Source organism: Sturnus vulgaris, chromosome 6, assembly GCF_052056855.1.
Source record: "Sturnus vulgaris isolate bStuVul1 chromosome 6, bStuVul1.hap1, whole genome shotgun sequence".
NCBI classification, from domain to species: domain Eukaryota; kingdom Metazoa; phylum Chordata; class Aves; order Passeriformes; family Sturnidae; genus Sturnus; species Sturnus vulgaris.
The window spans coordinates 9,550,172-9,574,188 of NC_142248.1; the positions used below are offsets into that span (position 1 = coordinate 9,550,172).

General features: G+C 41.2%; 2 protein-coding genes and 1 non-coding gene across 6 annotated transcripts in view; 2 read left to right on the forward strand and 1 right to left on the reverse strand.

Moving 5' to 3' along the window:
- Positions 1-12,797, forward strand: part of CKAP5 (cytoskeleton associated protein 5) — a 52,871-nt gene extending 40,074 nt beyond the window's left edge. For 2 of the 3 annotated variants that reach the window (XM_088166881.1, XM_088166882.1), the window contains exons 33-45: positions 1,315-1,487; positions 1,696-1,719; positions 2,636-2,809; positions 3,239-3,359; positions 4,045-4,224; positions 4,669-4,856; positions 5,243-5,327; positions 6,113-6,301; positions 6,399-6,533; positions 7,064-7,147; positions 7,240-7,399; positions 9,044-9,198; positions 10,415-12,797. In XM_088166881.1, coding sequence (XP_088023007.1) covers positions 1,315-1,487; positions 1,696-1,719; positions 2,636-2,809; positions 3,239-3,359; positions 4,045-4,224; positions 4,669-4,856; positions 5,243-5,327; positions 6,113-6,301; positions 6,399-6,533; positions 7,064-7,147; positions 7,240-7,399; positions 9,044-9,198; positions 10,415-10,669 — 1,923 coding nt within the window. In that variant the 3' untranslated portion in view covers positions 10,670-12,797. The remainder of the gene's footprint in view (positions 1-1,314; positions 1,488-1,695; positions 1,720-2,635; positions 2,810-3,238; positions 3,360-4,044; positions 4,225-4,668; positions 4,857-5,242; positions 5,328-6,112; positions 6,302-6,398; positions 6,534-7,063; positions 7,148-7,239; positions 7,400-9,043; positions 9,199-10,414) is intronic. The other variant, XM_014881827.2, reaches the window with a different exon arrangement.
- LOC148223307 (small nucleolar RNA SNORD67) lies at positions 3,408-3,518 on the forward strand. The gene has a single exon (XR_015804683.1). It is a non-coding gene; the product is annotated as a small nucleolar RNA SNORD67 (small nucleolar RNA).
- Positions 12,798-13,988: 1,191 nt separating the features above from the next.
- On the reverse strand, positions 13,989-23,750 carry F2 (coagulation factor II, thrombin). 2 transcript variants are annotated; one of them, XM_014881834.2, is made up of 14 exons: positions 23,601-23,750; positions 22,552-22,715; positions 21,573-21,597; positions 21,321-21,371; positions 20,750-20,855; positions 20,538-20,668; positions 18,634-18,930; positions 18,157-18,270; positions 17,757-17,880; positions 17,120-17,287; positions 16,620-16,793; positions 16,337-16,515; positions 15,030-15,100; positions 13,989-14,281 (listed from the first exon to the last, which is right to left on the reverse strand). In XM_014881834.2, the coding sequence occupies exons 1-14, from the start codon at positions 23,677-23,679 to the stop codon at positions 14,138-14,140; spliced, it is 1,827 nt and encodes a 608-aa protein (XP_014737320.2). In that variant the 5' UTR covers positions 23,680-23,750; the 3' UTR covers positions 13,989-14,137. The 2 variants fall into 2 exon arrangements, with proteins under 2 accessions (XP_014737320.2, XP_014737319.2); XM_014881833.2 differs by lacking the exon at positions 23,601-23,750 and having other exon boundaries at positions 22,552-22,983.
- Between the last annotated feature and the right edge of the window lie 267 nt (positions 23,751-24,017).

Here is a 24,017-nt window from a genome sequence, read left to right on the forward strand (position 1 = left end):
CTGACACTTTAAAAATGAAATGCAGTGTGTTGTTTGTACTGCTGCTGTTTTGCTTTCTGAAAGTCATACTTAGCCATTATCATCTAAAATGCAGTAAAAGTTAAAGGTGGAAAATCTCAGTTTCCAGTGTCCAGCAATGGAAAGCTTGTTCACTGTGTTTATAATTACTGTGCATATCAATAAGTACACTGAATTCTAATCTGAATCAAGATCAGTTAGATCACTTTTTACAATTCTGTTCTCTGGAATTCATGTTGGCAATGTTTCTAGCAGCACTAAAACTGATTGGAATGTGATAGATATTTTAATGCCTTTGCTGCCTTGTTGTGTTGCGTCATATGCCTTAGGGCGCACAAGCTATTGAGTGGATATTTTATGGAATATGACAAGCAGGGGAAGCAAGGCTGCCCCTCGTTTTTTCTTTTCCTTTTTTTAAACTTCAGCATCTTGAAAAGTTGAAATTTAATGTGACTCTTATTTTCTCTGGTAACTGTTCCCATGAGAGTTAATATTACGTTTTCATTAACATTTTAGATTTCAATCCTATTTAACTATTGTTCAGAGTGCAGTCTGCTTCTGCCTCAGTTTTACATGGGCTTTTGGATTTTCAAGCTAAATGGAAAACTGTAGCACCTGAACAATTCAGCCATTCCTAACCATGACTTTCTGAGCTTCAGTATGGTTCATCTATGGGTTCTCAGGAAGGTTTCTAAGTCATAGGGATACTGGGGAATACTTCTCATGTGTAATGCCTTCTTTTGTTCAAATGGAGTTATAGTCTTTGGTCTGGTAGATAAGAATCTTTTTACTGCCTGAGTTGTAGCATTAAGTTGCCTGATCTGGTGTTCATATTGAATTATGAGTACATTGAACAGGACAACTGTCAGAAGGATTCTGGCTTCTGTGGCAGGGTCCAGAGTGTTAAAGCACTGCCTGGTCTGCTGATAGAGATATAGAAAGATGGGTGGGGTTTTATTTGTTGGGAGTTTTTGCAGCAAAACATGCAACAATTACATACATGGGATCGTACTGTAGTTTGAATTCAAGATGAATTGTATCTTGAAAATTATGTGGGCTAGAAATAGGTGTATTCTGTATTACAGCTTGTCAGCATAGGTTAATTAGCTCTTGAAGTAGCACCTGACAGTCCAGAGTGTCCTGATGAGTTTGCTGCTAGGATGTAGCATTGACAGTTCCCACCTTCATATTAGAGAACCTCAGTCTGCACTGATAAGTATGGTGTGACTCCTGTAGGTGACTGACATTTCTAAAACCCATACAGCTCGGGTTGAGTGAAAGCCTTGTGTGTTACAGCTTTCAGAAAAAGACATGAGCATGCTGGAGGAAAGAATAAAGCGTTCAGCCAAGAGACCCTCTTCTGCTCCAGTGAGACAGGCAGAGGAGAAACCTCAGCGTACTCAGAGCATCAGCACCAACGCCAGCATGATGCGCAAGGGACAAGCTGAGGACATGTCCTCCAAACTCAAGTATGTAATATTCCATTATGGTCTCTAGCCTGCATAGTGTATGTGCTAATGTCTGATAATGTCATTTTAGTTCTTGTATCATCATCTTTGCATGTTGTGAAAAATGGCCAAATAATATAAAACTAAATGTCTGAAATTTTTTGTCTTGTCTGTCTTGAAATCTATCTAAATGGTCTTGTGCCTTTTTTCACTGCTTCTCCATGGACAGAATTATGTATCGCACTTATAGGATGTAAGTACTGCCCACTAACCCCTTGGTAGCAAGGCTCTTGTCTTTAATTTCTATCCTAGCCATCCCTTCCTGAGGGTGACAGGTTTGCCATAGCTAGTGCTAGGTTATTTAGAGGTCTTTGAATTAAAGAAATAAGACAGAAATACAGGTTTCTGCCAAAGTGACTGTAGATCAAGCTGCAGATAGACATGGCACTTCCACATTAAGCAACTGTTCAAAATATTGGGAGAACTTTCAATGTGTTGCATTAAACTTGGTATTTGTTGCACCCTGTTCTAGCTATGTTAGACATAAAGCACAGAAATGGATAAGCATCTGTGAGTTTTAGAGCCTGGGACAGCAATACCAAATCAAAAAGCTCAGAAACTATTCCTTGCCACCTGCTCATTATTTTGGAATAAAAGTCTGTGCTGAGAACGATGTATTAAAATACTTCCTTGAAAAATCTGGTATGCAGCATAGGTCATGTGGGGATGCTGAGGGTCTTAGATTCAGAGGCGCTTGTGAGGTTGCTCTGTACATGTGCATCCTCTCCACTGTTTAAAAAACCAAAGGCGGAAAAAAGCCACTCAAACTTTAAAGTTGTATTCCTACTGTTAAGTGTGCTAGTTATCTCAAACCATGCATACCTAGCAGAGGTACAGGGCATCTTGTGGTTTACAAGAGAATCTAGGAGGGCAAGTAAATAGCAGCCACTCTTCTGCCCTACAGAAGTTTGTTTTACTAAGTACAGGAGGAAAGGCAAGAGGGAGTTAAGGGGCTTGAATATAATCCAAACTGCAAAACCTGTTTTGAGCTTTAGTATGAGAACTTCAGGATTACCAGTGAATGCTAGTGCTAATATTCTTGCATCTGGTGTATGTATAATAAACACTGTATGTATAAATAAACTAAAACTCTCTCCTGGTTTCTGTAGTCAAAATCGCAACGTGGGCAGCCACTCTGAGACAACACATACAGTTCCACGGGAATTTCAGCTGGACCTCGATGAAATCGAAAATGACAATGGAACTGTCAGATGTGAGATGCCAGCACTTGTACAGCACAAACTAGATGACATCTTTGAGCCAGTCTTGATTCCTGAGCCCAAGTGAGTTTAGTTCTAAATCCTAAGTGAAATCAGCAGGGCTGCCTAAAAAGTATTTTGAGAAGGTGAATTGATAGTGCTAGTTTTCGACATTCAGACTTGTTTTCATAAGAGGATAATGTCAGCTGACTTGAAGAGACAGCAAAACAAAGGTCTATTGTATTCTTCTGGAGGGCAGTTACTTTTAATGAAAAACATGAGTTCTACCTAGGCATTTTTGTAGTTAGAGGATCTTGAGTCTTTGAATGCATCGTCAGTGTCTTTACAAATAGTGCAATAGAGATGGTAAAAGGAATAATTCCTTCCTTGAGAATCCTCAGGGAAGAATGAAATCCTTTTCCCTTGTATCTAAATCATCACTGAAATAGACCATTTAAGTGTATATTAAAGTAGCTTTCCAAAAAGTAATGAATCCTGTTTTCAACCCTTTAGAATCCGTGCTGTGTCCCCACACTTCGATGACATGCACAGTAACACAGCTTCTACTATCAACTTTGTCATTTCCCAAGTAGCCAGTGGTGATATAAATACCAGCATCCAGGCTCTGACACAGGTAAGTGAATTAAGGTAGCAACTAATCACTCTCTACCAGAACTTTGCCTGCGAGGATGATGAGTTGCACTGTGGTGGAGCAATCATGTCAGGTGACGTGGGCTCTGCTCAGAATCTCCCTGATGACAAAACTAAGTGCACAGGGGCCATCTGACTCGCTTTAGCAATAGAAATTCCACTTGGAAGATGTAGAATAAACTTAATGCTTTTTTTGTTAGTGCTTCTGTGTGATTTTGTCAAATTATTTATGCTATGAGTTTGTAAAAGCCAGTTAGTCACTGAGATTTAACTTGTAAAATTAAACTATTTTAGACATCCTTAGCAAAAGGATGTCTTGCCCCATAGTTTTTGCATGGGCTTAGGGTGGCTTTAACTACTTAGAAGTCTTTTTTTCCAGAAGATTTCATGAAGCTGTAAATTCCAGAATCTATAATGCAGCTGTTGATGTTTTCATTTGTGTGCAGGGTATGATTGCACTTCTCTAAAATACCAGTAATTGATTGGTTTTGGATTAGCAATACAAGTCTCTAGTTCCTGATTATGGGTAAAAGCTTAGAATACAAATGCCTTGGCAAATGAATTGGTCTGGACAAAACCTTTCCTATAGAAAAGTATTTAAATTTTTGTTATTTTGCACTGTTTGCATTATGTTGACTTTACTAGAGTGTTCTGTTTTTAAATCTTAGATTGATGAGGTGCTCAAACAGGAGGACAAAGCAGAAGCTATGTCTGGCCACATCGACCAATTCCTAATAGCCACATTTATGCAGCTCCGGTTAATCTACAATACACACATGGCAGATGAGAAGCTGGACAAAGATGAGATCGTCAGACTTTACAGCTGTATTATTGGGAGCATGATCACGGTAAGGCTTTGCTGTAAAAGGCAAGGTGAGGAGCAAATAACTTCTGTGCAGAAGTTGTGGGAGAATGGAACATCTGTTCTGTACCTAGCTTAGCTTACTCTTGAGTCTTTCTTACAAAGGTTTGTTGCCAGCTGCTCATCAGTGCACCTTTTGAGAGAGAGAGGGAATGAGAAGTTGGGGAAGGGAAAAAATTCTCTGCTTCTGCAAAATACAGCCACTAAGTCTTCTATGAAGCTCTGGTTTTAATATTCTTTACCTTTTGAGTGCTCAGTTGGTGGCCTGAGTATCTTCAGAAGTCACTCAGAAATAACTTTCTGCATAGTTTTGGCTGTTTTTACTGTTGTGGGAAACAGGGAGGTGTTAAGGTTAACAATGCAGTCTAGAGAAGTCTCTCTACTAAAGCATCCGTGCACAGGGGAAACTAACACTTTGTTCAATCTCTAGCTATTTCAGATAGAGAGTCTGGCTCGAGAGGCATCCACTGGTGTACTTAAAGACCTAATGCATGGTCTTATTACATTAATGCTGGATTCTCGGGTTGAAGATCTTGAGGAGGGTGAGCAGGTCATCCGATCAGTCAACCTCTTGGTAGTGAAAGTCCTGGAGAAGTCTGACCAGACCAATATCTTGAGGTGTGTAATGAAAACGACACAATTACTGCTCTATTCTCTTCTGTTCCTTGAATGGCTAAGTTTGTTAGTTATTTTGTAAGCAAAGACCAATGTCTATAGAATCATTCAGCTAGCTAATAAAGAATTATCACTGATTGTGATCAAAATTTTACTGTACACCTGGAGACAGTCTAAACGAACTAGCTTAGTATGATTCTTTGTGCTTTGAAGTTCAACAGACTATCTTAAGTTCTTGTAACATACAAGAATGAAAGAAGGAAAGCCCTGTTGCACAACTGCTGGGCTAACCCCAGTCTCTGGTGTGGTGTTCTGTGGTGAGTTGGCATCTTTTTTTTCTTGTGTATAGTACTTTTTCTATGTAACCTTTATAAATTTATTTCTTCTAGTGCTCTGCTTGTTTTGCTCCAAGACAGTCTTCTAGCAACAGCCAACTTAGAAGTTGCTCCTAAGTTTTCAGAACTTGTCATGAAGGTGAGCCTGTAGTCGAGATTTTGAACTTACATGGTTTATCTGAATCATCTTACCTGAAAGAACAGATGGATTTTTTAAAAATTAGTATCCATAACTTGAAATACTTCTTACAACTTCTGTAATTCTGATCATATTAAGTGTCACATATAAGGACTTTAGGGGGGAGCTTTACACCTGTTAATACTTTACAGAAACTTGGGTACACTAATACAAACTCCCTACAGAGGTGTACGGTCACCTGTTGGGTTTGTTTGCTTGGGCACCACACTGATAATGGATTCAAACAGTGCCAGGCTGGAGCTGAGTTGTATCCTGTCATCTGTATTGACAGGCAGAGTGAATAAAGCAAATGTCTACATTTAAAGCCATGAGCATGATCTTTTCTTACCATACAACACCCTTTTGTAACAGGCATGATTTAAAGACAGCTCAAGCATTAATGATGTTAAACCTTAAGAACTTGTGCTGTGTGTGGGTGTACATAGCATATGTATATTAACTGCTGAAATTTCATCACACAAAGCATTCAGTCTCCTGTTACAGGTGCATAAGTCAGGTGCTGACTTCTCCATCAGCTCTAAAGAAAGATGTGGGTACTGTACAGCCAGTTACAAAGAGAAAGTATGTACCAGTGCAAATATAGCTTGAGCAGCAGACACAGTGCATGTCTGTATGATGTGCTAGCAGAGTGAAGTGGCTCAGTGATAGCGTTATGTAACTTTTCATTATATAATCAAGTGCTTCTCTCTTGAGTTGTCTTGCTTTAAGTGAGCCTCTCGTTCCAGTGTCTGTGGAGAATGGTGCGTCTTCTTCCAGAAACCATTAATAGCATCAATCTGGATCGGATTCTGCTAGATATCCACATTTTCATGAAAGTCTTTCCCAAAGAGAAGCTGAAGCAATGTAAGAGTGAGTTCCCTATTAGGACATTGAAGACTCTGCTTCACACCCTGTGCAAGTTGAAAGGGCCCAAGGTCAGAGCAATCACTAATCATGTATTTTTAAACTGGATGTTCATTCAGCCTCTAGAGTATTTCTTTTTTTTTTAATTCCCCTTTTTTCTCGTTTTAGATCTTAGATCATTTAACAATGATAGACAACAAAAATGAGTCTGAGCTAGAAGCTCATCTTTGTAGAGTAATGAAACACTCCATGGACCAGACTGGAAAAGCTGATAAAGACACAGAAAAAGGAGCTTCTCGCATAGTAAGTAAAGAAAGTCTGTTGGCAGGGGAAAGAGAGTGTAAAGCAATTTATTTAAGAAACAAACTTAATTTTGTGTTTCTGGAATATCAAGTAGTAATTCCCTTTTCAACATGCAGCTAATGTTGAAAATACTCTTCTAAAGCAAAATTTTTATTTATGGCTGTTTTGGAAATTTGTTTTGTGTGTTTACCTGAGTATTCTGTGCATATCCCAGGATGAAGTACTCTCCAGGAAATTCAAATGTGCAGCATAAGTTTTAGACTGCATGGTACTGCATCTGATCTACTAAAAGTTAGCTATATCCAAGACAGGTTTTAAACACTTCTCAGAAGTAGATCTACAGCTTCATGATGTCCTTGCTCACATTCTCTGTATAAGGTGGCTGTGTAGAACCCTGATCACTTCAAGGTTTTCTTCATCATGGAAGCTCTGTATGCAGCTAGCAGGTCTGAGGGTGCCATGGGTTTGTCTGATTTCTGTTTGGTTTTATTCACTTTGTTTTAAAAGTCTCCTGTTGTTTATTTATTTAGGAGGAAAAGGCTTCAAAAGCCAAAGTGAACGATATTTTAGCAGAAATATTTAAGAAGATTGGCTCAAAGGAGAACACCAAGGAGGTGAGTGACCCCTTCCTGCAAGAAAGAGAGCATGGTACATAGAATGGTGCATGCAGCAGTTGTAGTAATACATAGCAACTCTTCCCTCCCAGGGTCTGGCAGAACTGTATGAATACAAAAAGAAATATTCTGATGCAGACATTGAGCCCTTCCTGAAAAATTCCTCACAGTTCTTCCAAAGCTATGTGGAAAGAGGCCTCCGACTGATAGAAACAGAACGGGAAGGGAAAGGACGCATTGCTACTTCTACAGGTACGTGTTACAGCAAAACTGGTTTGTGAGAAACCGACCAGTTACTTACATGTCTGCTGGAAGAAATTAATATTTGCATACGTTTATGGATTTCTGAAGCAAGCCATATATTTTCTTGCTGCTTGTGTTGCTTCACGAGGTGCCATTTGTAGGGAGTATGCATTCGTTGTTTACAAAAACAAGTTATAACCACGCTAAATGTAGAAAACATCTGAAAGGCTTGGCAAACATGTGGTTTTAATCCACATCCTGTAGTCTGGGTTGAACATTAATCTGTGTTTCATGGGTCTGGTATCAAGAATTGGTTCTGCAAGGTATAAAGCTGGTTTAAAACAGCAGCAGCAGCTGTCAGATTCTCCTTTCATCTTTTTACTACAAACATACAGGAGGCTTTTTAATAGTATTATTTTCTGTGGAATTGGAAAGCTTATTTTAAACACCATGAACTGTTTCTGCAGAATTTGTGGTGATCCCTTTCCAATAAATTAGCTTTTTAATTGGATGAATTACTGCAAAACTGTTTGTTGTTGAGTCTTTTCATTGCAGATAACTACAAAGGAGTATTTAATTAAATATTAGGCAAGGAATGTGACAAATTATTTGCTGACAGTAAAAGGTGATACACAGTCTAGCAAAACTACCTCTAACTTCTATTTCTTACTTGTTTCAGTGTCCTGTGAAACTTTAGCCTTTTTCTACTACTGCTCCTTTTCCTATCCCTGTATTGTAGATTCTTTTAGGAAGATGGATAATACAAGGTTCATTCAGAACTTCCTAAATGTGTCCAGCTATGTAGGACAGAAAATTCTACCTTTCATTATGAAAGTCTGTACAGCTGAGAAATAGTAGTTCAAGAGTTTTCAAAACCAAATTTATTTGTCACATTTGTCTTTTTTTTTCTTCCCTAACTTTAAGTGTGATATAATAAAACATGCTGTTCCATATTGCAACAGTGCTTTATTTAGAGTAAGGTATAAATGCTTAACCTTATACTTTTTCTATTTTAAACATCTTTGTAATAAATTAGTGAGAACAAATCCTTGTCCATGCTAAGTCTTAGAATTTGCAATTCTTTTAATAGTGGGAAAGCTTTTTTTCATCATGTAAACTCCTTTTCTCTTGGTAAGGAAACTTTAAAAACCTTGCTATGTGCATTCCAGAAATCACTCTTTTGAGACTTGAGTTGGAATAAAAAGCTTCAAGTTGCACAAGTGAGAGATAAAGAAGGGTTAGAATCAGTGGTAAGCCCAAAAGTATGACTAAACTAGAAAAAGATGGACAACTCCAAGTGTTTCCCACCTTGCCAGCTGCTCAGTTCTCCCACTGGACATTATCACTGCTGATGCAGATCAACATCTTCCTCTCCCCACACTGTTCTCTTCAGCTATTGGCGTCAGCACTTCTGGAGCTGCTCTGCAGCCACTCCTTAAATTTCTCCGTTTCTTGTCTTGGCTTTCAATTGTCACTTGCAAGGAAATGAAAAGCCAGATACATCTATACTAGCAAATGCAAATAACTAGCAAATAGTAGGTTGGTTAGTTCTTCATGCATTGTATCTTATCTTATTTCAAGGAATTGACAGAGGTTTACACTTTCCTAATGTTTTAAATTTTTTTACCTTTCTTCCTTCCCCTCATCCTCCAGGAATTTCTCCTCAGATGGAAGGTACATGTGTTCCTGCATCTACCCACACTGTATCTTCATCCATAGGAAACACAAATGGGGAGGAAGTGGGGCCTTCAGTTTACTTGGAAAGATTAAAAATCCTCAGGCAGCGTTGTGGCCTTGACAACGCAAAGGTATTGTACTTGACAACACTTGTAAATCTCCTGGGGGGGCACTTGATTTGCACTTTCTTTTTTTTTTTTCCTTTTTTTTTTTTTTTTTTAAGAATCCAAATGCCAGGAGGCAGATTCCAATCAGAATTTATGATCTTTCATTTATAATGTATGTCCTAGCTACTTACTGCATGTGACTATGCCTAGTATAAATGGCTTTAAACTCACTGCTTTGCCAAGTAGGCTTATTTCAGTCCACTCTGTCTGCATCACTGGTGTTATGTGCAGGTTGTTCCTACAGGCCTGTAGCTTATTATCTTCCCTTGGCTGGGAAGGTGAGTCTCAGGTTCAAACAGCAACTGTTCTTTAAATGTTAACTCCTCAAAGATGAATGATGTGGAAATTCTAGATCTTTCTGTTCTGAAACAACCATGAGAGTTGAATTAAAACTTTGACTTTTTATATATTTTGGATGTGTGATTACTGAGGTACAGGAATGCTGAATGAGCTTAGTATTGGAAACCTGTGGACCAAAATTCCTTATAGTTCAGTGATCTGTGTATTAGGAATTTAGTGCCAATTCCTGAAATTTGAATTCAGACACATGAGAAGTGATGTTCACTCTAGGTCTAGTCATCCACATGCATCACTGTTTTAACCTTTGACACAAATTTGAGTATCAGTTTAGAGCTCTGAGGAGGGGAAATGTTTCCTAGATGATAGTAACGAGGTAAGTAACTCAAATGGAAAGATCAATTGATAAAAGAACGGTGAATTGACACTTTAAGTCTTTGACAGGTTCAGTCTTGCCAGTCAGCTAAAGTTTCCTCTTCTCATTCTTCTACAAAATTCATTGCTGATGTTGCACATAGGCAGGGGTTTTTCTCTTGTGTTAGAATTTAGGCTGTTCAAGACTCTGGCAGTCTGTCTCAGTAAAACTCTGGTCTGCAGGGAATTTTTTGATCTTGAACGACTAGTTTCTTTGTGTCCCTGTTGACATAAAATTAAACATTAACTACTCAGATTATAAGAATTGAGTATTGTAATTAGCTTTGCATGGTTCTGACTTTGACAGCAACTGACTTTATTGCTCCAGATCCACTTGTGTTGTAGTGCTCCTTCCCTTTCCTCTGTTTTTATTGCTTCCTGCAGAGATGAAAAGCCATTGATTATGATTTTACTTTTTATATGGCCTTTACCACTATATGTCTCAACACTTCACTTTTCTCCCTTATAGCAGGAAGACAGACCCCCTCTGACGTCTCTGCTCTCTAAACCAACGCTCCCTACAGTCGCATCCTCTACAGATATGCTTCACAGTAAGCTCTCCCAGCTGCGTGAGTCCCGGGAGCAGTACCAGCATCTGGACCTGGACTCCAATCAGACTCATTCCTCTGGCATTGGAACTACCCTGGCTTCACCCTCTTCTGCAGCAGCCAATATTGATGACTTGAAAAAAAGATTGGAGAGAATAAAAAGCAGTCGCAAATAGAGATGCAAAGAGACGGTATCGCTGTTGCTTGGGGCTGTCTTCAGCTTTAGTTTACTAAACTAGAAGTCTTCATAGTTAAATGGCCTCGTTTAGGCCTAATGTATACAAACTGGTTTATGTATAATACAGTGGATTTTGGGGGGGTTGAGTCATTGTGGCACAAGTATTTGTACATAATCTGCTTCTCAATGAACATCTCTGACAATAGAAGGCTGTCTGTGTATTAGTTTTAGTGTACAGACCTGTAAACAACCATCCTCTTGCTCAGACTAGTTTCTCATGACTTGGGGTTTTTATTTGTAAAGTTGTCTTTAAAATCTTTTCCTAGTTCTTAACTCTTAGAAGACCTTTAGTGATTTCACTTTTAATTTTGTGAATTCTTCTCCATGTAATCCTTGAACTGTTGATTCTGTATGGACACATGGCATGAAGTAACTAATTTAAGTGTCTTTTGTAAATAAAGTTTGCATTAACTATACCAGCCTCTATAGGAGCAGCAGCGACTGCTGGTTAGAGGTCACTCTATTCCTGAACGTTAGTGACTGGGCATCTAGAAACTGAACTAAGCTGACATGAACCTTGGGGTTTGGATAAACTGTAAGGAAGATGAGTGGAAATATGCTGTCTGTGGGTGCAGTCCTGAGACTTTGCACTCTTACTTCTATAAGCAGTAGTAAATTTTTCATATAGTTGCTTTTTGTTTTGGAATAAGTTTCTGTAACTTGAAAATATTTGGTTTGCTGAAATGCTTATTTTGAATTATCTAGTCCTTGTGATGCCTTTACCCAAATTGTGTGGTCCCATCTGAGAGAGCTTTCTTTGAGGGAGCCTGCTGCTGTTGATAAGGAATAGAGTAGCAATGGTGTATGGTCAATGGACTCATTTATCCTGAACTCATCTGGTTAAGCAGTGTTCCTCATGCAGGTAAAACCTCACTCACTACATTCTTTTTGCTCTTAAACATCAGATGTTACCATATTGTAACTAAGACACCCAATTGAACTAGTCTGCAAAAGTTGTAGCCACTTCTTTTTTTTTTTTTATGAGTGATTAGCCTTTTTCAGAAGCTCCAAATAATGAAGATAAAGGCTGTTTATCCTTTCTAGCCCTTTCATTTCTATGGAGGTGATGTATTTTCACCTTGCTACTGCACTTCCATGTGAAAACTGGTTGTGAAGTGTAAATTGCACATCTGTTCTGTAGCTAGAACAGAGTTATTGAAGACTTGGACAGGCAGGTTTAAAATCACACACTTCTATGCTAGACTTTAATCTGTTCCATGTAACTGCTGCTTCTGTTGTTTGCTAGGTGGACCAGCAGTCTCTGCATAAGAGCCACTACTGAAACTATCTTGCCTGATTACAGTAAAAACATGGCTTTAAATTAGTACTTGTACAACAGATCTATGCCAGAGCTTCTGCAGATGTCTGAAATCTTCTTTCACAGGACCCCTAGGCTGGGGTTGCAGTTGGCATAATGCTGCTTGGTGCTTATGGTGAGTTTGCACACTGTGGTAGCAGATGATCGTGAGCGTTCTCCATCCTGTGTTACCTGATGTGATGCCATTCATTGCTCCACTGCCTCGATTTAGTAGTCACAGTCTTCTCTCATAACCTGAGATGGGCATGCACTTGTGGAACAGAGCTCTGTTACAAGTGGAGGTTTGGCCCTTACTGGTAAGTGCTGTGGTTTTGTGCACTTAAACTGGGGCAGTTTGTGAATAGTTTGTGTTGGCTGACACTAGAGTTACTGCCACTACCTCTCAATTACTAGCTGCTCTCTGAAACTTAGTGACATTTAAATTAATCCATATGTTCCTTTACCATATTCAGCAGACATTCTGAAGAACTATTTGTTAATTATCTCAGGATGTTAAAACAGCAATGCCTGCAAACCTGCATAAACTATTTTAAATTTGACGCTGAATCAGAAGTGAAATACAGGAATAATTGAGTAGCAGAAGATATAGTTGTTTTTATGAATGAGTTTTTGCCCTGTGTCTTTGTAGTGTTTGGTTGGACTCAATATCCTGGGAGTTCTGAACTAAAACTTGTGCACATAAATTAATAAAGCCTAATCTTTAGCCCAGACAATATTTAAATAACATTAAACTGAATTTTAAAAATGATTCCTCTGTATTGTTTGTAACAAGTCAATATGAACAGTGACTTTCTCCAGAAACTGTATGGTCCTGGTTCCCCTCTTTTGTCACAGATTATTTGATAGTATTGAAGGGGTGAGGCTTAAAATTTAAGCATTAGAAGGGCTAAACATTTTCAATGTTCAGTGTCTGTGGTTAAACAGTAACGAAACTTGAGCTGTTGAGGTTTTGCTCTTCGGATTTCTCAGAGGTTTTTTATGCTTTATTTGGGCAATCGAATTGTGCTACTTCAACTTGGTTCCCAAATGAGCCATCTAAAAGGAGGTGGCCAGATACTAATTGATCAATAACTTTTTTTTTTTAACAATTAATTTCACTGTTGCCTGTTTCTGTGACTTTATGGCACTATGAGTGAGAAGTTTAGAAATGTGGTGCCATAGGGAGCAAGGAGAATTTTCAAATCTCATTATTGTCTTAGTAGGAAATTGGGCTGAACAAAATTGAGTGGTCAAGAATTTGTGCTTACTGCTGTACTGGTCCTCAGTGGTCCACAAATTCCTGTTAAAGAGGAGTTTATGAAAGACTGAAGCTTGTTTTTGGAGAGGTCCCTAAACAGCCTTTATAACACAAGCAAACAGGTATAGTGCAGGATGCTCCATTGCAGGCTTTGACAATGACTGCATGAATTGCTTCCTTCGGAATTTTGCTATGCAGGTGGAAAATACACAATGAAGACCCAGCACCACCTGCTGTGTAGGAACTTACTGGAAGTGCTGCTTAATGTATTCAAGCTGCTATTCCTTTGTAGGATGAATTTGCACACAGTGGTGCTCTTATTTATTGCCTGCTGTTGTAGCTGAGAACAATGTTTGATCAAAACAGCCTCTAATTGCTTTACCTTTGACATTGGTGTTTTATGTAGTGCCACAGGTGCTGTGGGGTGGTTATCTCTGGTACATATGTGGGTAAAAAATCTAGAACAGAAAATGACTTGTCTTGAAGGGACAAAAGGGATAGTGCATAAGGGCATAATCTTACTTGCTCTGACTGATAAGACCATTATGTGAAGTCCAAAACCTGTTGGTTGTAGCTGATGGAAGGGAGGGGAATTTGTTTGAAGCACAAGTAATTAGCAGTATAGCTAGTGCTGTGGTGCTCCTGCCTACTGTCCTGACTTTGATCCAACTTCAACTAAACTCAGCATGAATAAAAGGAAGATGGGTTTCAGAGCTTTTATTTTCAAGGGATAAGACTTTACTTTGTCAAGTTGTAAGGATATAACTTGTTTTACTTCAGGGTCTTCTATGCTTATGTTTTAAGGTGGAGCATTGTAGCAAAACTGAGAGCAAGCAAAGTAAATACTTCATCTATCGCCCCTGATTTTCCACGACTTTTCGTATCCACTTTTTCAGGCGGAATACATGGGTGTAAAATCCATATTTGCCATCTCGGTCACAGCCTTCTCCCCATGAAACTATTCCCACTTGATACCAACGGTTGTCATCTGGGTTCTAAAGTAAAGAAAAAAATGGGGTTGGCACAAGGAGCAAGAGACCTTGATAGAATCAGAGGATCATTAAGGTTGGAAAAGACTTCCAGGATTAAGTCCAACCTTCGACCATACACCACCATGTTAACTAAACCACAGCACTGAGTGCAGTCTTTCAGTGAAGAAATTCCTCCTGATACCCAACTTGAACCTCCCTTGGCAGAGCTTGAAGCTGTTTTCTCTTGTCCTTTGCTTGACAGGAAGAAGAGGCCAAGTGCTACCTAGCTACAGCCTCCTTTCAGGAGGCCTTCCCTGAGCTTCCTTTTCTCCAGGTGAAACAAGCCCACCTCTCTCAGCCATGCCTCATAAGATTTGTGCTCTGAATCGTTGAGCAGCTTGCTTGCCCTCTCAGATCTAAACCTTGGATGTGCCCCAGCCTGTTTAGTGATGGATGCTGCTTTGGGATTCAGACTGGCATCTCCAACAGAGTTTGTTGAAGTCAGTTTGTGTCAACTCTTAATTCTCTAATTAAGAATTGGCCATCACTCATGCTTTCTGCAGGCGATCTCCCAATATGCTGAGAGCTCAGTTTAGAAATGGGGCTGGATGACTGCAGGATTTGTCTCCATTGCTCACCTTGGCCATGAGCTGGGTTTGCTTCAGCCACTCAGCAGTGGCTCCAACTCTACTGCTGTTTCTTAGACTATGAAGTTCAGCATAGAACAAACCTATCTCTGTATGTCTTAGAAGCTTGAACTTGTTGAACATACCTTCATTACAAAAGGTCCCCCACTGTCCCCTTCACAGGCATCTCCTCTTTTTGATGCATCAGGACTGTAACCTACAAGCAAGAAGAATGGATTTTTGACTGTAGGGGGAGTGGCAGTTGTTGGCCATGTTTTCTTTAAAGTTTTTGGATAAATGGCATAAATGTTTTGGGACCCATGAGATTGCTGATTCTGTCAATTCTTGGACTTGTTTTTTTCACACATGTAAAAATTCTAACTGCATCTGTCTTTGCAGCATTCTTGAATCCACCGTCTGTGCTCTCATTCCTGTTTTTTCATCAGAATTGCTGTTAGTGTCAGTTGCACTGACACTGTACAACAGCTGTAGCTTGAGTTACTGTGCTTTTCTTGTCTTAGATACTTATTTGTAATAGTCCGTGTTCCCTGTTCTTCTGTTTACTATAGAGATACATTGGTGTCCTCACTTTTACCTTCCTGTCACTATAAGTTCTGCTTTTCCCAGCTGTCTTCCTGAAGTCTCACTATGAAGAGAAAGAGGAATTTGTTCATCTGGATGAAGTAGATAGTATCTCTGCATTTTCCCATCACCCTTTTCTCCATTTTTTTCTGTATGTCTGCATCTCAGCTATTTCAAAAAATGTCTAGAAAAAAAATCCATAAGAGCTCTGTATTTTCAGCACACTCATGCTTCCATCCTGACTCAAGCAATCTTGTGTTTAAATGCGAGCAGCACAAATTTAGTCAAAAATCACAAGGCTTGCTTGTAGGAACTGATACAGTCTGCACAATTGAAGAATATAGCAGAAACTCTCAAACTGGTACATAAATCCATAGTCTCTTGGTAACTTGAATTCCGTGTCTACTTCCCTTCTCACTCAAAAAGGGTATGATGCTAGAAGAGATTTAGGAAGGTGAGAGCCTTCAAAATTTGTGGCCATAAGTACAAATGGGCTCCAAAGGTTTGAGATAAGCTAGTAGATAGGATAATAGGGGTGGAGCCTTTAATTTAGGAAGTCACTGAACTGCTCTATGAACTGGTGAAAAGATAATTTTATTTGTGCTTTGTTTTCCCACAGCTGCTGCTGCTACATAGTACAATTAGACTAGTGCCTGACACAGGTTGGTGTTGCAAACTTTATTCCTAGCTTTAAGTTCTCCAGCCTTCATGTTTTTTGAGAGCTGAGAAATTTCTTATCACAGGGAAGTTATTCTTTGTGGAGGGCGTTTTCAGATTTATCAGACAGTAACCTTGCTGCACGAGTCACAGCAGGAGCTCAGAGCCCTTGACTTCTGTGGCAAGTTGTGTTTGTGACTCTAATGTTACTTACCTGCACAGAACATGTTGTCAGTGACTTTAACTCTGGTGGATGCCTTGCAGGTGCTTTGGTCTACAATGGGCACATTGACCTGTTGCAGAACTGTGGGCAGGTTGGAGGGGCTAGTGGCCCATGTTTCTTTCAAGTTTCCCCAACCAGTTACCCTCCCTTTGTAACCTGCCAGCATCAGCCTGTGGAAGGAAGCACAAGTATAAGTAAATGTGTTGTAACAGCTTTTTCCTGCCTCACACTCTTACTGCAAATCCCCTTGAGAAGTCATCTCTCTCCTCCTCACCTCTGCACGACCTCTTTGGTAGGCAGGCAGACAGGATGGATGTAGTCACTGAAGCTGATGGGTCTCTTTAAGTGCATAAGTGCAATGTCTCGGTCCATGTTCTCTTTCCAGTTATACTTGGGATGGATGATGATTTTATCCAACAGAGCAATCTTCTCTTTATTCTTTTCATATCTGAAATAGTTATGAAGGAAAGAACTCGCTGTACAGTAGCAGCTGAGAGTCTTCTGAAGTTTATGATACTCTCAGCTCTGTACCCTCTGAGATAATATTATCTTTGCATAGGAGCACCCTATTAGATTTACCAGTCTTCCTTACTTGTTTTACTTTAAACTTCAGGATCAGTAAGAGGCAGCAAATGACAGCCCCATTAGTTATTGAGAGGCATGTAACATTAGCTGTAATCTATTGCCTTGGATACTGAATGACAGCCCAACTCCAAAGTATCTCATTACTTCAAGAGGAAGCCTAGTTCCTTCTCCCTTCATTCACACTCTTACTTTGCTCTTATGTGCTTGCCAATCCGCACCAATAAGTCATTTGTAGTTAAGTTCTTGTCCCATGGTGGATAAAAAAGACAATGAGCAGCAGTCAGGATCCAGCTGTCACTGATGAGGCTGGCACCACACAGCAGCTCCTGAGGAGACTTTTTGTAGAGCATCACCTGCCTGAGAGATGAGGAAGGAAGCCCTTAGCAGGACTAAATGGGTCCTGGTGTCATGCAGAAAGTGCAGAATTGGCAGTGAGCAGGAAACAGCATTGCACTACACTGACAAAACTGCTTAAGTAGCTCTCTAGCAAAAGTCTTTCCTGGACATATAGTAGGCCATTTACCACATTTTTTTCACCTGAAGAAGTTTCTCATCCTTTTTTATTCCAGCAAAGCTGGAAAGAGGAAGACATGAAGATGAAACACACCAACACATTTGCTTTCTCCAGTGGTTGCATACTTGATTCAAGAGGTAAGTTTCTTTCCAGCTATTTTAGTACTGCTCTGTCAACCATTTGGAGAAAATTTGATTAGAATCTGTAATTTGTGCACGCTGCCTAAGATAGGAAAGGCCTTTTATTTCTACCTGCTTGAGCTGAAGAGAAGGAAGACACATTTCCCAAAGACTATGCAAAGACAATACTTACCAAGGGGAGCTGCCAACTTCTGCATCATCCCCACTGACAATTCTTCCTGTGTAGGAATCCAGCAGCTCCCTTTCACTTTTGTCTGTTATCTTTTTCTTCTCAAATAAAGGACGAGTGCCACAATCTGAAAAAATGAGCAATCTGACTTGGTTACTCTACCTGATTCACAGTGCAGAACTGTTGCCTGCAGTCAGCATGCAAAGCTGGAAGCTCTTAGAAAGGAAGTGCTTACTACCTACATGATTGGAACTGGATATTTACTTCTGAGAGTTATTCAAGGAATTTAAGTATCTTCCCCTGCTTTTAACAGCTTTTGGTTAGCTGATGTTTCTGAGGAATAGTGAATAGGAAGAAGCTACAGCCCTTCTGCAGACATGCTGTATCTAGAGTTTTTGCTCACCTGCTTCACCTGAACCAAAAGTTTTTTCATCAAAGAAGGTTTTGAACTCTTTAGGAATAGTTGAACGTCCTGCTATTCCCTCAGACTCTTGGTTCTCATCCTCTAACAAGCTGTCTGAGAAATAGAAATACAAACATGGTAAAAGGATTAAGTGTAGTTGCTATAATTATCAGCAATGTAAATGTTCCTTTCCCCACACAGTGGGTCTGTGATGAAGGGATGATGTTTTAAAACCCCCAGTGCTCTTTTTAATGTGCCTTGTCCACCAGTGAGCTTTCAGGGAGAACACCTGAGAGAGGTAACAGTGCTATGCACCTAAGGCAGGTTAGTACCCGTGATATATGGACAAACAGGACTCCCTTGTGCATGGTGCACATACATCTTGTCTGTGCCTCCCTGGCCATGCACTTCATTCTACTCTTGTTATTTGCCACTGCCTCAAATGTGTGCCTACCCAAACCTATGCAGACTTCTCACCGCAGTAGTGCAGATCACAGTAGTCAAAGTAGGGTGGTTCATCTGTGACACACCAGACACCCTCGTCATCTCTGTCTGGATTCCGACAGTAATTCTCCAGCAGCTCCACCTCTGGGTCAATGTGTTTTTCCTGGAGCACTGCTTTGGCTTTCTCAGAGTTCCAGGGCAGACACTTAGCTCCAGACACAGTGACTGAGAGAGTCCCTGTGTAAAGCGTGCCTTTCTCTGGTTCACAAGGCTCCACTGGTGCAGGTTCTACAGCTGGTGGACTAAATGGAACTGTTGTTCTAGCTTCACCTGGAAAGACAGAGAGCTGTGATTTAAGCCATAGCTGTGGACTCAGAAATGCTGTTAGCAAATAGTACCAGAGCCCCTTTACTAAAGCCTAGAGTTCCGTGAGGGCTCCCATTATGTTTTGAAGCTCCCACTGTGTTTCCATGCATGTGATGGCCCTCTAAAATATTGCAGTGTCAGAGGTGGTCCAGCAGTCTGTGAAGTGAGGCTGGCACTATTCATCACATTTCTCTTTGTCACTAAGATATGAGGAACAATGTTGTGTTCCCTTCCAGGGCATCTTTGAGAACCAGTTCAAGGAATGGATAGGTGTCTCAGGCATCATAGTTCTGCTGTATTAGGTCCTCCAAGACCTTATTCTGAAATGCTTAACTAGGCCACGTTTGGGGGAGGGGGAGCCTTTTACTGTGGTATTCTACTAAAATGGCAAATTTATCTTTTGCCAGTGTTTCTAAATCTAATGATAAGTGAAAAATTTCCCTGCAAGACTTTTCACCATTTTTCTTACAAGTGTCCTAATGACTGCAAGTTTTAAGCAGCATTTCCTGCAGGAGTGGATACCCAATAATTTGTTTTTGCTTGGCCTCAGGTGCTTCCTCTTCGTGCCCAGGGGAGTCCCCATGTGAAGAGCGACCCCATTTGGCTGTTCACTCTGCTGCACAACAGCCACTGGGCAAGTAGCATTCACCTTAATTGGTGGGGCTGCTTCTGTTTTATGACTCATGTCAACATGATTATAAAAGAACTGTGGACAAAACCAAGCTTTTCTATCCTGCTATATCTGTGCACATGGAAGTGTAATGGTAAGATACTGCAGGTCAGAAATTAACTGGTGAACGGAGGTAGTACAGATGCCTGATGGCATCAAAGCAGAGCAGTATTTGTTCTCAGTTTGTTAGATTCTGCAGACCAGAGCAATGGTAATGGCTTTTTAAATTTCAAAATACCCCATGTCAAAACGGTTGCTGACCTCTAACTTTTGCTTATGAGTTGTTGCTTCTGGTCTCTGTTTTTGGAAGAGAAACTTGGGCTGTGTGAGAAGGTTGTCTCTACCAGTTCTGAGACAGAGGCCAAGCCCCAGTCTGTACTGGGGAGAAATGGGAATGTGTAAGTGTAGGGGGATTGTCCTCTGTGTCCAGAGCAATGATGAGAGAAGAGCATCTTCTCTTCACTTGTGATTGTATTGAACTGTACACCTCCTCAGGAGAGAATGTTAATGCAGGCACCAGCTGTATTTAGTCCTAAAGGTAGGAGTTCAGGCAAAAAAAACCATTATGACTCATGGCTGTCACAAATTAGAGACAACTGAGCCAGGATTTTGAGGTGACTGACTAGAAAATACTGTAGTACATTTCAAGGGACTGCTGACACTGGTTTTAATTTAGATCTAGATTAACGTAATCTAGAGAAAATAGCTCATTATGTATGGGCAACTTAGTGAATTTTCTTCCTCAGCTCCTTTACCCTTTAAGATATAGCTTCTCTACTCCTGCTGACCTCTGTTCATATAAGCATTCCCCCTCCTTAACGCTCTCCTTGGCTGCTTTAGTATCAGTCTGAGTGCAGTGTTTTGCTGTGAGTGAAGGGCTCTCTGGAGCACTGGGGCATACCACACACAGGGATGGGACACGCCTCCCGTTCCACCGTTGGGTCTCGGGTGTAGCACCACGGGCCTTCTGAGTTGTTGTCTGGGTTCCTGCAGTAGTTCTCAATGAGGTTGGGATAAATGTTGGCATTAAATCTAGGAGAGACAAGACTGGTTAGCCTAGGAAGGAAGGACATCCCAGAGAACTCTTAAGGGTTATGCAGGAGATGAACTTACTTAGGAATATGTGGATATTTGCTTGTCCACACTTGACATTCAATCCCAGACTTGGTGTGGCTAATTGTTCCCTGATAGTTCTGGCCCAGTCCAAGAGCGCAGTTACCTGTTAAAATCCCAACACAATGTAAGCCAGAGTCAGTGGAACTGGATGTTGCCTTTTTCAAGGTGAGAAGTACCATCTCACATATCCCTTTAACTTTTGCAGGGTGCATGAGCCTGCAGAGTAGAGGCATCCTCTTCCTGTGAGAAGAGCACACAGCCTAAGCTTTCTCTGCCTCATCACAGGGAGCTCAGAGCCTTTCTGAGAGGCTGCTCACACCTGACTGTATTGCAAGGATAAGGATATTTACCCCATGCTATTTCAGTGCACAAGCCAGATCATTTGTTGAAATGGTTAGTGGGGAAATAAAGGGTAAGAAATAATTTCAAATTCTATCCCTGGTATTTTTCTTTATAATTAGATGGCTTCTCCAACATCAGTTTAATTTTTTTCTGTACAATCTCTGCAGGAAGCAAGTTCCTGGCACTCACTGTATCGAGGAGATTGAGGTCAGCATGAAGTTCATACCTTCTATACAAGCATCCAGAATTGTCCTGGACTTTCCCAGGCCCTGACATACTAGCAAAATAAGAAGAAAGAGACACATTATATGAAAGCAATCCAAAAAAGCATCATTATTTGAACCAGTTTATCATCTAGAGACAAAACACAAGTGCTTAGCCCTAGAAAGTGAGCTTTTAAAAGAGAGAGCCATCTCTCCAGGATGATACAGTGCATGCTAAAGGGATAAGAGTATCTGCAGGACTCAAAACATCTTACCTTGGTATTTTGACCAAAATATGTCCTGTAAAAAAGAAAAAAAAAGAGAGAAATATATATTTAGAGACACAGAATATCCAATCTTTCTTGGCTACTACAATTCAAATCAGTAAGAAAACTTCCCATCACAACAAAAGTAAAGACTAACCTAGCTCTGTTTATACCAATTACTATGCAGTCAAAGCAGAAAATCTGATACAAAACCAGATTCCCACACATCAGACTCAGGAATCAAGACTTGTTTCTAAAGAGACCAAAGATGTTTTCAACCTTCATCAACCTGCAGAGCAAGCAGAGCCTTCCATAGTGCAGTGGGCTACAGTGCAGAAGTCCAGGCAGCTGAATGTGGAATTTCTAAGGCCACAGATCACATGTAGGTATTGCTCAGCTCTCTGGATCTACATCTCTACCATGCAGCCTGACACTGATTGCTTTTGAAGTCCTCCACAAAGGTAATGTCTTGGTGGCTTAGGCTCCTAACTGTTTATCTGTTGTATTTTTGGATGTGGAATTCTGCAGGGGCATCAGCCTTGGGGCTAGGAGTAAATCCCAAAAGGATGCAGCACAATTTTGGCAGAGTGGGTGAGTCTGGAAACTGGAAAAAGGGACAGGGTGTGCAAAAGCTTCAGCTCAAAGGAGTCTGCAACACCTGCACTCAGTGTTTGGCTGCTATGCCAGTGCTTCTGTGAGCATCTGGGACAGCAGCTCACAAGTGTGAGGTACCATGCTGAGCTGGTGGAAGATGCTATTCGGGACCAATGGCACCTTGTCACTTCATGCATAGAGAGGGAGAGAACAGAAGCTTTGAGATGTATTCCCTGCAGTGTCTCAAGGAGGGAAGCTCCCTAAGAAAGCCTGAGCTTGCCATGGGGTGTGGACACATTGGCCTCATCTTTGGTTCACAGAATTGAGTATTACAACCCTTGCTGCTGGTGTTTCCCTACAGGGGCTGGCTGGGGGAATGTTTCCTGGTACATACCGTCTGATCGATGGATTCAAGGGCTTCGAAAGCCTCCTCATAACTGCATATCTCCTCCAGGCACTCTCGCTCCAGGTTTCCCTTAAGCATCTCTTCTAGAAATCCCTTGTTGGCACGTCGGTGGCGCTTGAGCAGTGACAAGGCCTGCCCCTTTTCCAGGAAAACTGTCGAGTCAGAACACTGCCAGTCAAAGGGCTGCTCACAGCCAGAGGGTACCTTTGTCTCCCCTTGCAGTTTCCAAAAACCACATGCAGTTGATGTGGTGATCCCACAGCCCAGCCTCCCCCAGTGCACCATACAGAGAGGAGAAGCCCTGTCAGGTCTACACCTGATCAGAGCAGGCTTTCTGGAATTCATTCTGTGACAGCTCCTATCACTTAGGGAACAGAAGTGACAGGAACTTTGCTTCCTCAGCAAAGCTGCTCTGTTCATTTGCAGTTAGATAGAGGCTTGTTTGCTTTGAGCCTGCTGCTGTCCCTGTCCCCAGCCACTGTATTTTTGTCTTGCCAGCCTCAGACCACTGATAAGCACAGCTTGGTTCCATTTCATGTTCAGAGCCCTTGATTTGGGACCTGGAGACAGGTCTTCCCCCACACAGTAGTGGGTCCAAGAGGCCTTAATCTCATGTTAAGAAAAGACTGTTAGAGGCTCTAATAAAGGGAGCAGTGAGCAGGAAGGTGGTGTATTTTGTATGACCTAAAGTTTCAATAAGGGACAGCTGTGAAGGCAATGGAGAAGTCACCTAGGTCAGGGATTCTATCCTCAAAAGCCCCATGGCTGTGTTACACATGATCCTGGACTAAGCCACAGTCCCCTTCCATGCCATTTCCCAGGTGACCCATAAAATCCACTGAGTTGCTGTCACCAGCTGAGAGATGCAGCTGCATCCTCCTATGTTCACTCCATTCTCAGCACCCTTTTGCTCCCAGCTTCAAGTTTTTAGCCTGTCCTCCTGACTTGTGGAAGAAAACTTGCCAGCTGTGTTACCCCTGGAAAGAACTAACCCCATCTTCCTCCTATCATCTGGTACTTCTGCCCTTGAGACTTACCTCCAGCATGGCTCAAGGTGAGGTGCAGAAGGCTGGAGAAGAGCAGGCCCCTCAGTATGCTGGTCTTGGTGTGCGCCATGCTGTACAGCCCTGGCTGCAGGGGAATTGCAAAGGAAGCAGAATAAGTGGAGTCACAGCCCTGCTGGGTTAATATTGAACCAGAATGAAGAAACAGGGCTCCAGGTCGTGGTGTGTCAGGGACAGTGGGACTCTTATCCTTCCTTTCCTGGCATCTCTCCGTCCCATCAGGGCATCTTCGTTTCCTTACTTTACTTCCTATTCCATATCTAGGAAGATGGCATGAGTAGCAAGAGGACAAGTGTGTCCCGGGGCACAGGGAGAACTCTGCCAGCTCACAGCCATCCCAGCCAGAGAGCTTGCTCCTTTTCCCTGGCTTTGCTCTTGTGCAGCCCCTGA